This window comes from Sinocyclocheilus anshuiensis, unplaced genomic scaffold, assembly GCF_001515605.1.
Source record: "Sinocyclocheilus anshuiensis isolate Anshui unplaced genomic scaffold, SAMN03320099.WGS_v1.1 scaffold916, whole genome shotgun sequence".
Lineage (NCBI taxonomy): Eukaryota > Metazoa > Chordata > Actinopteri > Cypriniformes > Cyprinidae > Sinocyclocheilus > Sinocyclocheilus anshuiensis.
Window position 1 is genome coordinate 1625970 of NW_015548264.1, and position 13797 is coordinate 1639766.

The window sequence follows — 13797 nt, forward strand, 5'->3', positions numbered from 1 at the left end:
CTTCAAAGTTCACATGGCTTTCAAGCTGGCTTTACACGGTTTCTAGCTGGATGATACTGGTTATTTAGGATTAGTAGTGTCAGTGTTAAACTGGTTTAGGTGGTTGTTCATCTACTAAACTATACCTAAAAGCAGGTGAGACCTTGTCAGACACGAGAGGTCAAAGTTTGGCTTGTTGGCACGGCCAACTAAAATTAGCAGTGACGTCATTTTCATTTATTTATGAATTATTATTAACTGATTTTTGCAAGCAACATAAATATTTCTTAAAATTCATTATATTACAGTAGAATACATTATGTTTTACCAGTGCCTATTTTTGGAAAGCTCTTAAAAACATAAAATTATGGTATGTCTTTCAAGTTTTGTGTGTGTGTCACTTTTGACTTCACAGTGGAGGATATTTGTGACTTTGTGACAAAATATCATAGAATTTGATTAAACACACATCAACAAAAACAACAACAAAAAAAGGAAAGTTTTTCTCTTCCCTTTTTCATATTGATATACCATTTTTATGTGTGTGTGTGTGTGTGTGTGTGTGTGTGTGTGTGTATACACGCCGTAAATATAAATGTTAAATATATATGTATTTTAACAGCATATATACATATATGTGTGTGTGTGTGTGTGTGTGTGTGTGTGTAGTGCATAAAATATTAATTTAATTAATAAAAATATGATTAATGTATTTTAAATATAAAATTTTAAATATAAAAATTATATTTAAAATATCTATTTTTTTATTTGCTTTTTCCCCCTGTTGCTCATGAACAGACAAAATCTAAATCTATGACCTATTTTTCATGACCCACTAGCAGTTAAAAGTGAGTATTGACCCAGTTGAATGGCCTGAATTGTTTCTAAATATTCTTATATAAACTACAACATAGTTCTACAATGCATCTTCATTTTGACTTGAAATCTTAACAGACCTGATTTTATCTACAGACACCATAAAACTCTTATACATCTTATGCCACTCAGGTTTAAAGGTAAGATTTGGCACCAGCTGCGTCTCAAACTACACTGACGGGAAGCGAGCGCAGAGATGGCACAGATAGCCCTCAGCCATTCAGACCCAGCTGCAACTGGAGCGTACTGCCACAGCCACACACACATCCAGACTGCAGGTATGTGTGCTGAGATAAGGAGCAGTGGCTCTCGCCCGGCTGCTATGGTGGGTTTAACCCAGCTCAGGTATGCTGGGAATGTAGCGGAGTATAACAGCATAAAAAGAGGAAGCCTGTAGATTTGAGCTGAGACTTCATTGAATGCCCGTTGGTGGAGAAACTAGGTCTTTGTTGAGGTCGAGGTGCATTTTGATTTCTAAATAAATTAATTTAGGTAAACCAATCATGTAAGCTGGTTATGTAAGTAGTGTGTTGAAGGGGCCAAAGAGTTATTGGAGCTAAAGTGTGAGCTGTCCTATCCAATTCTGCCATCCCTGCCAAGTCTCCTTCAGGACACAAAGTTTACTTTCAGGAGACCTTGTGGGACTCCATTCTTCTCCGGGCCCTGAGCAGAGCACAGCAGGGGGAGGCAACAGTACAGAGATTATAGCGACCCACTCGCACCCATCAAGATAATATTCTGTTCCATTCCAGGCTAAAATGAGCAATCAAACAAATGGATGAGATAATAGTGCCGTTGAACCTGAGCATTTCATAGAAAGTGTTATTTTGGCATGCACTATTTCACATTTATGTAAAAAACATAACTACCGTTTTATGTTTTGAGTTTTATTGAAGAATTTGAATCAGATAATTTGATAAATACAAATTACTTCATTTGTTTGGATTAAACAAATATGTGAAATATGCCTGCATGGTTGCATAATAGAATGTAGGCCCACTGATAGAAATCTGGAAACCCTCAAAGCCTTAGTTTGTTCCTGAAAAGTCACTCATTTTCGTCCTTCCTTGCACAAGAGAACACATAATTTACATAATAGTCCTCATCATTCCATCCCCTTTTTACGCTAAAGATAAACATTATTGTGGAATAATGTAGGCTACAATTATGACACAGCTAATCACCAAATAAATAAAAACGTAGAAATTAAATGTTGTTAATTAAAAGATGAAACTATTTTATAATTTTACCTGTATATCATCCTAAAGATTCCACTAAGAAAAAAATAGTACTTACTTACAGTAACACTGTACTGTGTACTGTGCTATCATACAGACACAGATAAACTACTGGTTTAGGTTATGTTATTAATAAGCTCTTCCTAGTATTTATCATATCTATCACGCATGATAAGCCTTATCTTTGATAAATGAAATCATGGCATGTTCATTTAAAAGTGATCATAGCTGCATTTTTCATACTTCATCTACACTTCTGAGAGGTAAAATCACTGTTGGCAGTGTTTCGAACACTTAAGGGCACTTAAGGAAGAACACGTATGGCCAGCTTCCATTTTGTCTGAATGCCAGTGACATCCTAAGTGCACTTCTGGCATTACCGAACAATCACAGCTTCTCAGATTCGGACACCTTCCACGTTTCATTGTATGTAAAACGTTTAAGTGGAACATAAGTCTAGAAATCAGTGGCCGACACATCTGAAGAAAATGATATTATCAAAAGGAGATGGTAATATCTACAGTATTTGCCTACTTTAATGTTGTTCCTGGGCCTATTCTTGTCTATTTCAGAAGATTCACCTCCACTATGTTAGCATCTTTGTGCAATGTATTAGTTCAGCATAGGCTACTCTTAAAAATAAAGGTTCTTCGCTGGCATTGATGATTCCAATGACAAACTTTTAACATGGAACCTCCATTGTACTGAAATGTTCTCCATAGTGGAAAAGGGTTCTTTTGATTAATAAAATGTTCTTTAGACTAAGAAAAAAGTGGTTATTTAAAGAACTATTCACTTAAAGGTTCTTTTGAGAACCTAAAATAGTTCTTCAGTGGTATCACTATGAAGACCCCCTATTGGAACCTTTATTTTTAAGATAATGGCCTGAGCTAGAAATATATTTGCCATTATTGTGAAGCTTTCTTGGATTTCTTTTTAGTTTTTGGGGTTTACAGCTTAGCATTGACAAGTGTTCTCAGCTGTCCTGGTTTAATTGTGGATAAGTGTGTCAGGACCAAAGCACTACTCTCGTGGTTACGGTTAAGACCTTTTTGACACATACTGCTGGAAAAAAGTGAGTCATTGGTCGGATTCAATTTTCTGGCGGTTTAATTTTCCAAATTGTCTTTGACCCCGACTACAATCAACAAAAAAATCTTGTTTCAAACTCATAAGAATGAAAGGATTTGGCCAGTGTGTGACATTTCTTTGCTCCATTTTCAGACCAACTTGGCATATACGCCATGCTGTTGTTTATATATCTCATTCAGTCAAAGCACAGAGTTGTCAGCCCTAATTTTATTGTTTTCTTTAATATTCAGCCACAGTTCTTCCATATATTTACTATAACAGTTGATCTCATCACAGAGAAGCGATGAATGTGGCATGATTGTTTTTAAAGGTGCAATTTCTGACAATGCATCCCTAGCCGACATAATCAACTATTAAATGACTGTAAAACACTGAACCTAGAGAAAGTCTCAGATTACTTGTTGGTATTCTGATAAGATTATTGAGTTTATATTTTCAAAATATAGTAGCCTACATACTGTATAAATTTGTTACACAAGTTCAGTCAAAGTTTAGACTAAAGATGCTTCTAGCAATTTTTAATAGTATTGCAAAAGTTTGATTGTAACTTCTAAGGTGACGGAATGAGATGAGATGAAAGACAGTATTTTTTTTTTTAAATAAAAGTCAAAGCTTTTGTCCAACCTGCATGGAAGTATCCAAATAATTCCCTTCAAATCCCAAGCTGCAACATGTTAGTGCCCTAGATTCCTCTAATCTCCGGCCAGTACTTGAAAACAGGAGTGTGCGCACCTGGGCTAGGTGTGGGTAGCCCTCATTCTGTGATGCCACTGTTAATCTGAGGATTTTGAGACTGTCATAAACTGGCTGATCTGTACTGTGGGTCTGGTTCATTAGTGCAGTATGCAGCACAGAGACTGACACTGTGACTGTTACAGATCACCTGAGCAGACACTCTATCTTCATCTGCTCTGTTTCATTTCTCTTCAGCACAGCAGGTTTGAGGTCTAAAAAGAAGAAGAATTATGGTTTAGTGAAATATTTAAAGAGTTTTGGGAACAATAGGTTAAAATGTGTTTGAATGAAACATATACATACACAAAAAGCATATGAGTGAATGTTAACTGTGCTTGCATAATATAGCTGTGCATCCTTTTAGAAATATGTGGCATTTATATTTAACAATGTTTATTAAAAAAAAAAATAATAATATATATATATATATATATATATTTATTTATAAAGAAAATGCTGCCTCCGTGTTGCACAGATGTGTTATAATGTGAAAAAAGATTGTAATATTTTAATTTCAGGATTTTGGCATAATAGGTAAGCAAGACTTGTTTAGAGTTCTATGTATATTTCCATACAAATAAATATTGTTTCCTTACTATATTACCACATTTATCAGGACTGATATCTGTATAGGCTACTAATATCTATAATTGTATTTGCTTATATTTACATACGAAAACTAGAAACAAACTATTTTTAACAGATTGATAAACAGGCCTACATACAATGGGGAAGTAGCGCCCTCGTGTGGAAAGAGAAAGTTTGGAAATGCACCGTTTAAATTATGCAAACAAAATAAAAAGGTACCGCAGTTTAATACAGATGTGCTGCTTTACTTTTATACAAGGGTTTTAACATTCATTCATCCATTAATCCATTCATCCATTAATCCATTCATTCATACCTTTTTATCCTTTCTTTTTCTAGTATGAAGTCGTGTTGGCACTCATCATCTGCCATATTATGCTTGGTTCCTTGGCGTTGCATAATCTCGCATCTTCAGCCATGACGCGACGCGACATAATCAGACAGCGTTTCCTAAATACACTAGGTGTGAGTCACTGCTTTGCATATTACAATAATTCCAGGAAGCTTTTTTAGGTCGGCTGTTTCCTGCACCTACGCCACCTTGTTTACCGTACTCTTTGTCGTTGTCGATCTTAGTCGTCTATTAAAAACTTGTTTTAAAACGAGTATTCATTCAGCTTTAGTGAGGTTTATGTAGGTTAAAAGGCGAATCATGAAGTTCTTGTACCTGAGAGGTGCTGTGTTTTTCACCTTCATACCTGTAGTACTAAATCTCAGACTTGTGGATGATGGGCGCTCTCTGAACTGTACACAAGAGGTAAGATAATACATAAAGTCCATTAGATACCAAAAAAGTGTTAAATATTTATTTATATGTTAAATGTGTTTATTTAGACACTGATATGTGGCCCTTTTGGGGGGTTTAAGTTTTGCATGAGGGTTATATTTCGTCTCTCTCTCTCTCTCTCTCTCTCTCTCTCTCTCTCGAAAGTACAGTGCACAGCAGAGTTCAGTAAGTCCTGTTTTTCTTCAGTATCAGTATTCTTTTATTATTATTATTGTGGGCTATATTTTGACTGAGGTTTGATTATTTTTCCTCACAGATAATTGCATGTATAAAGAATGGCTCATTCCTTCAAATTTCACTCCTAGTGGGCCAGATGATTTAACAGTGTATGTTGATGTAAGAAGCAATATGAAAGGTGATTTGGAACCAGTGATTGTGGCAGAATGGAAAGCAAAGGATGATGGTGGGTTACTTATGCATTTTCAGATTAGCCTGATATGTTACATTATGTAAAAATCCATTTAGTTTCTGGGGGAAAAAATCACTTTTAATAGACAATTTTAATCTATACATTTATACCTATATTCTACTGTATTAAAAATGATGATGGAATTCATGATGAAGAAATTACATTACTAAATGTGTGCACCAATACTAAAACAGTGCCATATTTAATGGTGGGATAAAAGGACTCTTTATTTTAATTTTAATTTTGTATTTCAATAAGCATTTATCTCCCAGTTGGGACCAGATTGTAGTCATCAAAGTTAAATAATCCTTTTTTTTTTTCTCGCAGGAAGCATAATTCACTTGAAAGGAACAGAGCTTGGTGTGATGAAGTCATCCACCAACGAACATCTGTGTGTTCATTACAAGTTCCTCAATGCTTTTAAGTCCATGAGAAATAGTGCTGGCACAAAGGCAAGACTGATTTATTTATTTGTTTGTTTGCATTTGTATTATTTTTATTTTCACAAATACTAATGTATGATCTATTTTATTCTAGTGGTCTTTTTCTTTGGATAAAGTTGTAGTAGATCCAGACAGCACATATGTAGTGACCGTCTCCAGCCTTCCCAAGCCAAATTTACAACACACAAGTTACAATATCTACAGAAAGGTTAATGTTCCAGGTAAGTGACAAATTAAACAAAATTCTTTGTTCAAATATTTCCACACGACCATTTATATTCAGAATGATACCTCAGTTTCGATCTGTGTCCATAGGTTGTGACGATCCTTTGATGCAAACGACCAAAATCTGTTTTGAAAGAGGTGAGAGAAGAGCTTATTTACTGGTTTACCATAATCAGATACATAGGTGATACCTAGAAACCCTGAGTGCTTAAGTTAAGTATTAAAGTATGCATGCACTTCTGCACTTGGTTTGACTTTTCTCTTAGGGCATACATGGCAGCCCAATATTACTGTAGGAAGGTCTACAGATGTGAATGGCAAGGATACTCTGTATGTTGCATTTAATCCTGGAGAGAACGTAGAAAAATACAATGTTTTTCTGACATGCAACAGGGACACCCAAATGAAGACTCTTTATAATGTAAGGCATTGTATCTGTTTGTCTATTTAAATATATCCAAATGGCTGGATAATATGACTCTGCTGCACATAAAACTGCGCAGAACTGTTTTCAAAGGGTGTTTTTTGGTGTGTTTAGGAGAGCAAGCCATTACTAAATGTGAAATATGACCTGGAGAACTGGCCACGTACATGCTGTAATTTTGATGTTCAGGTGTGTAGGCTTAAAGAAACACATTACAGCATAAAATAATATTACAGATAAAACAATTCTGTATTGATTTAATAGTGCTTTTTTTCCTTTTTAGATCCAGCCATTTTTCCGGAAGTGTGGCAATGACTGTCGTCGAAAGAATCACAATTTTAACATATGTGGTCCTGGTGTGTATGGAAACAGCTTCACCTTTTGAATTAGTGAAAATGAATGTAAAAAGCGTAATACAACTTTACTCATTTTATATATGTTCCACAGTACCAACAAGCCCTCCTGAGAACAACTCAGCACTCTGGATCATTTGTGTTGGATTGTGTCTCTTAATTTGTGCCGTTGGTATTTGTGCTATTTATTTGCGCTGCAGAAAACCCCTGAAAGGTAAGCAGTGACATTTAAGATGGGTATTTTTATCTTCAAAGACTGATTTTAATCGTGTTATACAACAGTAGCAGTGATGTCTTTCAAGAGTAACTTCCTGTGGTTAGCCACCCAGACAGTGCTAGGACTGAAATAATACTCTAATCTAATAATAATCTAATATGCAGTAAATAATCATTTTCAAGGAATATCCCTGCTTCTAACTTTTGAAATGATTTTATTTCAGGTGAAGAAAAGCCAAAGGAAGAAGCACCTCTAGAACCGCCAGTTTCATCCGGTCCTCGATCTGTATTAATCATCTACTCCAGAGATCATCCCCTTTACACAGACATAGTCCTGAAGCTTTGCGCCTTCCTGCGGGCCAAATGCGGCATTGAGGTTGTGCTAGACCTACTTGACACGACTTGGCTCGGCACCATTGGCCGGCTACAGTGGCTTGAAGAAAAAAAGCGACAGATTGAGCAGTCGTCCAACAAGATCTTGGTCCTTTGTTCCCGAGGAGTGCAAGCCAAGTGGGGGGCGATGTGTGGAGAGCCTCGCATCCTCCTCCGGGAAGACGTGTGCTCTCCGGTCAGTGATATGCTGACTCTCGCCCTTCAGCTGATTACACCTGATATGCAGCGTCCGGCTTCCTACGGGAAGTATTTGGTGGCTTACTTTGACGACGTAAGCAGCGAAGGCGATGTGCCGTCTATGTTTGACATTATGGTCAAATATAAGCTGATGAAGCATTTCGAGGAGCTCTATTTCCGTATCCTCGATGTGGAGAAGTATCAGCAGGGAGTGAAGCACTGTATCGAGGGTATCGGAAAGGACGAGTACTTCAACTGCCCCTCGGGCGAAGCCTTGAGGAACGCAATCGAAGCATTCCAGGCGCACCAAATGAAGAATCCAGACTGGTTTGAGAAAGAGTGCGTGACCAGCGAGGAGGAAGTGAGAGGGGAAGCTGATCGACTTCTTGAGATGCCCATGCAGCCGATATATGAGTTAACACCCGTGCTAAACATCGGACTCCCGATTCTTGTGAAGAAGGTAGACATCAATCAAGAGTCCCAAAGCGTCTGTGCTGTAATTCCCCAAATTCAAGAGAACCCTGAAGAGTCGTCCGTGATGATTATTAATCCAAGAGTCCAGCCAGAGCACAGCGAAGTACTTTCCTTTTATCCAGCAATGGAACGTCCTCTTGAATTACCCAGCGTGACTGGTATTGGGACACCAATGGACCCACAAATTTACCCTTGTCTCCTCGCTGAACCAGGACCAGTGGAAACCACACATCCTCCTTTTGCGTTTCCAATGGGGGAACCATCAGATAACTGTCCGACGGACAGCAGAAAGTGCTTTTTGATAGCACCTCCACCATCAATGGAGGACAGCTTCCATCTGTATCAGGAGATGGATATGTCCCAGCCAGTGGAGATGGAGGAAAGTGAAATGGAGTGTGCTTCTGAGACGAGACCATCACGAGGGTCCGATCAGGGATATGGTTCCAGGTATTCCACAGTGAGGGAGGACCCCAAGTTTCAACAAGACCTTTCCTCTCTGGCCAAGTTACAAATGGACCTCTTCTTGAACAGCCCGATCTCTTCTGGTTTCTGCACCAACCCTATGGAGATCTGAATTTCTTGTGCGTCTTTTGGCTGTTTTTTCATTTGCAGTGTGCTGTAGCACTGTGGCAGGATGTTCTTGAACAGTCTGTGGTTGGTCGTCACTCCTAAAACATTCAAACTATTTGTGTCAACAGACTAGAAACAGACTAGATGGACGAGTTCAATAATCAGCTGTTTTAAAAGTGATTACATGTTATATATTTATCATAAATAATTAGACGTAAACACAAGAGTGTGATCGGTTCACTTTTACTGTGGAGCAGAACAAGTACCTTGTTAAACAGCTTGATATAGAACAGCACATCACATGATTTTAAGCTTATGTTTAGCTACTGAACACAAGTCTAAGTAATTTGGTTGGGCTTGCAGTGTTACATTTGTATTGTTTTTTCATATTAATTGCTTATATTAAATGTTTTGTTGTATTGCACTATTTTTTAAATTGTTCATTCCAGTTTAACAGCTATAACCATCTATGGAAGTTTGTATATAATATTGTATAAGTAAATTTATAAAGCAGCATTCTTTGGTAATCTTCTGTCGTGTGCTTTTTACTCTAATTTAGTTAAACAATCACTTTGCTTGCATCAAATTTCATCCAACTTTGGACTACAAATAATTTTTAACCAATTTAACCAGGATGCTTCCAGACCCTTGCAGCTGTTGCAGTGCAAATAATGTCTTATGTAAACATAACTTAAATTGCAAACTAAAGCCCTTGTAAGAAAATTCTCTGTAAAACATTTATGTGGATAAATAGAGAGAGGTGGGGTTGGAAGTCGCTTTCCTTATCAAAAGGTTACGTACATACACTAAAACCTGTAGTTTAAGAAACATGCGTAGTATCCTGTGGTATATTTGTCAGGTTAAATACTGCGCAATGAGGCACAAAAATCCCATAATGCACTTTTGGCCTGCATATTTAACACGTTTAGCTCACCCTGTACCCCAATCCTCAAAGCACAAGAGTAATAATATGTTAGAATAGGATGCACATTTGTTAGTAATTACATGTTGGACTAGCATATATAATACTCTGTTTTAAAACTGAAAAAGTGACAGGACAAGCTTGCTTCTCACAGTTAAAGTGACAGCTCACCGAAAAATGAATATTACTCACACTAATGTCACTCTAAACCTGGATGCATTTATTTCTTCAGAAGATATTTTGAAAAATGTTTTTGTCCTTACAATGAAGGTCAATGGGGTCCAAACCAACATTGTTTGGACCCCACTGACTTTCATTATATGCACAAGAACATTCTTTAAAATGTCTTCTTTTGTGTTGTACAAAAGAAAGCAAGTCATTCAGGTTTGAAATGACATGAGGGTGCATAAATTATGTCCGAATTTTCCATTTTAGATGAACTGTCCTTTTAAGGTGGAGAATTGGAGTGAGAAACATGGATATTAAGCTTTGACATATTTGTTCAAGTTCCTGGTGTAAATATTAGTGTAACTAATGAGCTTGGAAATACACATATTTAGATTTAGACATGGATGCACTGCGTGTAGTATTAATGGATGATGTCCATTCGCAATCTGTCTGTCAGCACTATAACACTATTCATGGTTGGTCAAAATGTTATTAATTGTGATACTCATACCTTATTTATTGGCATGAATAATACATCATCTGGAATTGAGCAGGTAAACTGACTGGTTTATGATTTCAACCATGAGGTTCTGTAAAGAGAGGTAGTCTTGTACAAACTGATGATGGTAATATGGCTGGTTGGGACCAGCAATGGAGTCTGGTCATTAAAGATGGATTACAGTTACAGATTCTATGCTTAAAGTAGCCTATTATTACATCAAGGTACATTATGAATCCATATCATACACCGTTCAGCAATTTACCATTCCTAAGTACCATTGCCACTGACAAAAGTATTTCAAATAGGAAAGGGCTACATCACATTCACAATTTGAAGTGTACACCAAGCCTAACAAGTCACAAGGCATATTTACACTTTTGACAAGTGCATTTAGGAACATCTCTTGACAAGGTGTCTGAAAACACTATAAACATGTGTCTACATTAGCCTACTGTCAGTTAAGGACATTTTTACATAGAAAATAAATGATACAACATTGCACTTATAACTTCTCAGTTGAATAGTCCTCACACTGAATTAAAGTGCCTCACAAAACAAGTGCAAATCAAAGATTCTCGTATCGCCATATAAGCACTGGTTGACAGTCACATCCCAATACATTAAGTATATACTGCAGAGGCCACAGGTGGGAATGTTTTTCATTGGCACATCGAGTGGTTTGGTTGTAGCACCTGTTGAGAGTGGAGGAGAACGACAGGGAGTTCATAAGGAGAGGTACCACAGGCATAAATCTAGGCCAATGTTTTGATTAGATTTGGCTAATATTGTCATAAACATTGAATTATTATGATTTTATGTCACATACACCAAGTACATAATGTAAAATCAGTTATTTCGGGCATGTCTCACACAAATGATATTTTGGATTTAGGCCAACAGCTAATAAACCTAATTTTTCATGTTTTGAACAGAATCCTAATGTTGCATTTGTTGGTAATTGTCAGAGTTTTGTAGGTGTTTTATTCATTTGCTAAATGAACAACCTTTTGCAAACAAGTCTGACAATTAGCAACCACTGAGTTAGTCACATATACACATTATTTTGTGGAGTTCACTAGTTCTATTATGCACACCTGTGAAAATCTAATTAGCCTACATGATAGCTAATTTTGCACACTGCATTTCTGTCAGTAATTTTCGCCCCAATTAGCAAACTGTTAAGACGTTATAAACAAACTATTTTTTTATAATTCTAAAATACACTCTTAAAAATAAAGGTGCTTCTCGATGCCATAGAAGAAGCTTTTTTGTCTAAATGGTTGCATAAAGAACCTTTAACATCTGAAGAACCTTTCTGTTTCACAAAAGGTTCTTTGTGGCGAAAGAAGGTTCTTCAGATTATAAAAAGGTAAGAAAGAGGTGGTTCTTTGACTGGATGGAACCAAAAATGGTTCTTCTGGCATCGCTGTGAAGAACCTTTTAAGCGCCTTTATTTTTAAGAGTAAACCTCATAATACGTACTTTTACAAAGTATCGTCACAATACATTTTATTAATTGGTTTGTGTGTTTTTATCAGTATTTTGATTAAAATGAAAGGAATGTTAGCATCTGTAGTACCTCCCTTTAAAAGGGCTGATGCACACTGTGTAGTACGTGGCCTCCGGTCAACGCCAGTCCCTAATGAGCATCTACGACTGAGTATTGACAGCCAGCGTGTTCACATAGCCGTGAGGACACATGTCGTTTTCGGAAACGCAGTGGGAGAACTGGGCTGGGTTGCCCCCGCGTCCACGTGCAAACCTCCGGACACCTCTTGAGGACATGCACTGTTCGACAAGCTCCAGGCACTTACACCCCAAGAAGAAGATGTTCTTGAACATGAAAACCGATATGGGCGTTTTGTAAACAAAGACGAGGAAACATCTGACCCCCAAGAGCGGTGCGTTGAGCAGCACGCCGGTGAAGAACCTCGCCCATATCCAGCGACAGTTCATCTCTGAGGCCGTCAACTCGTAAAGCCAAACAACTGGAACGCCCAGTGCGATGAAATACACGGATATAACCGTGTACCTAAGGTATATGTTGGGGATTTCGTTTTTAAGGAGCAGTTCCACCAGCGTGAAGCTGTCCAGGATGTCTAAGCAGGTGCTCATGAAGCAGCCTTGGGAACGAAAGCGCGTGGCGCCGTTGGGATCTTCAATGATGGAGTTGATGAGGCAGTAAAGCAAAGGCGCGCACAGCAGCATGGTTATTTTAAACCCGGTGATGCCAAATGGCACCTTCAGGGCGATCAGATCCAGGATGGACGTTTCCAAAACGAGCACCACTTTTGGGGTGGATGCGATCACGTAGATGAGCCATGCCAGGTACGCAAAGGTGAACTCCCCGAGGTTGCATCCAAAGATGGAGCTCTTCTGATGGAAACCACAAGCTCGTTCTCTCTTACTCCTGGCGTTTTTCATGAAGAAGATCGCCCATCCTGATATAACCACCAGATCCGTGGCTATCCACGAGCACCAGTAGAGATCCGTGAAGATGATGAGGTAGAAATCCAGCATGCCTCCTTGGAGAACGAGCACGAGGAAACACAGGATCTTATAAAACAGGTTCTTATTAGACCTCTGCACGAACAGAGGGGTGGACTGCATGAATTCGCCCGATGTCATGGTGTAAGACTGAGGCTGAGCTGTGGCTGAGGAGGAGACCAGGGGCTGGGAGCTGCCCTCCTCGAGGTTGGCGCTGCCGCTGGTGGTCTGCGTGTCCCTCCTGGACGCGACGCTTCGGATGAACAACAGCTGTCCGTTTTCTGGTGCTGAGGAGACAGGTGAGTCGGGCTGGGAGATGTCTTTTATGATTTCAGCAGTCATTGTATTCATGCCTTCTCCTCCCGACTTGTTTTGGCTCTGCTAGTGTAATGATAGCCGCTCAAGGGGGCAGAGGAGGAAATCCCGTTATGGAATTGCGGTGGAATGGAATGCGCACTTACCATTCCCTCCAAATTAAAACTGATAAATAATGAACTGATTAAATCAACGAATCCGATATTCGTTAAAACATAAATTAATGTTTCAAACATTTCATATTCCCGTTTATAAATATAGTCTAGTGCTGCGCTTTTTTTCTTTTAACGTTGTCGTTTTTCCGCATTAATAAGAGCTGTCTTAAGTTTTCCTAATGATATAGACTAGCCTACGTCGATTTAATAGTAAAGATGTACTTAGAATATTGCTAAATAGGCCTAAATTGGTCATGTCATTACTGATT

At 38.2% G+C, this 13797-nt stretch overlaps 2 protein-coding genes across 2 annotated transcripts; one reads left to right on the top strand and one right to left on the bottom strand.

Annotated features, from left to right (window-relative positions):
- Positions 1-4908: 4908 nt before the first annotated feature.
- Positions 4909-9780, top strand: LOC107655604 (interleukin-17 receptor A-like). Its single transcript, XM_016443164.1, has 11 exons — positions 4909-5264; positions 5435-5460; positions 5552-5698; positions 6032-6156; positions 6242-6368; positions 6463-6510; positions 6639-6793; positions 6911-6985; positions 7080-7152; positions 7244-7363; positions 7590-9780. Exons 1-11 carry the CDS (start codon positions 5161-5163, stop codon positions 8981-8983), a joined length of 2394 nt encoding a protein of 797 aa, XP_016298650.1. The 5' UTR covers positions 4909-5160; the 3' UTR covers positions 8984-9780.
- Positions 9781-12095: 2315 nt separating this feature from the next.
- Positions 12096-13466, bottom strand: LOC107655606 (cat eye syndrome critical region protein 6-like). The gene has a single exon (XM_016443166.1). The coding sequence runs from the start codon at positions 13407-13409 to the stop codon at positions 12222-12224; it is 1188 nt and encodes a 395-aa protein (XP_016298652.1). The 5' UTR covers positions 13410-13466; the 3' UTR covers positions 12096-12221.
- Positions 13467-13797: the final 331 nt, after the last annotated feature.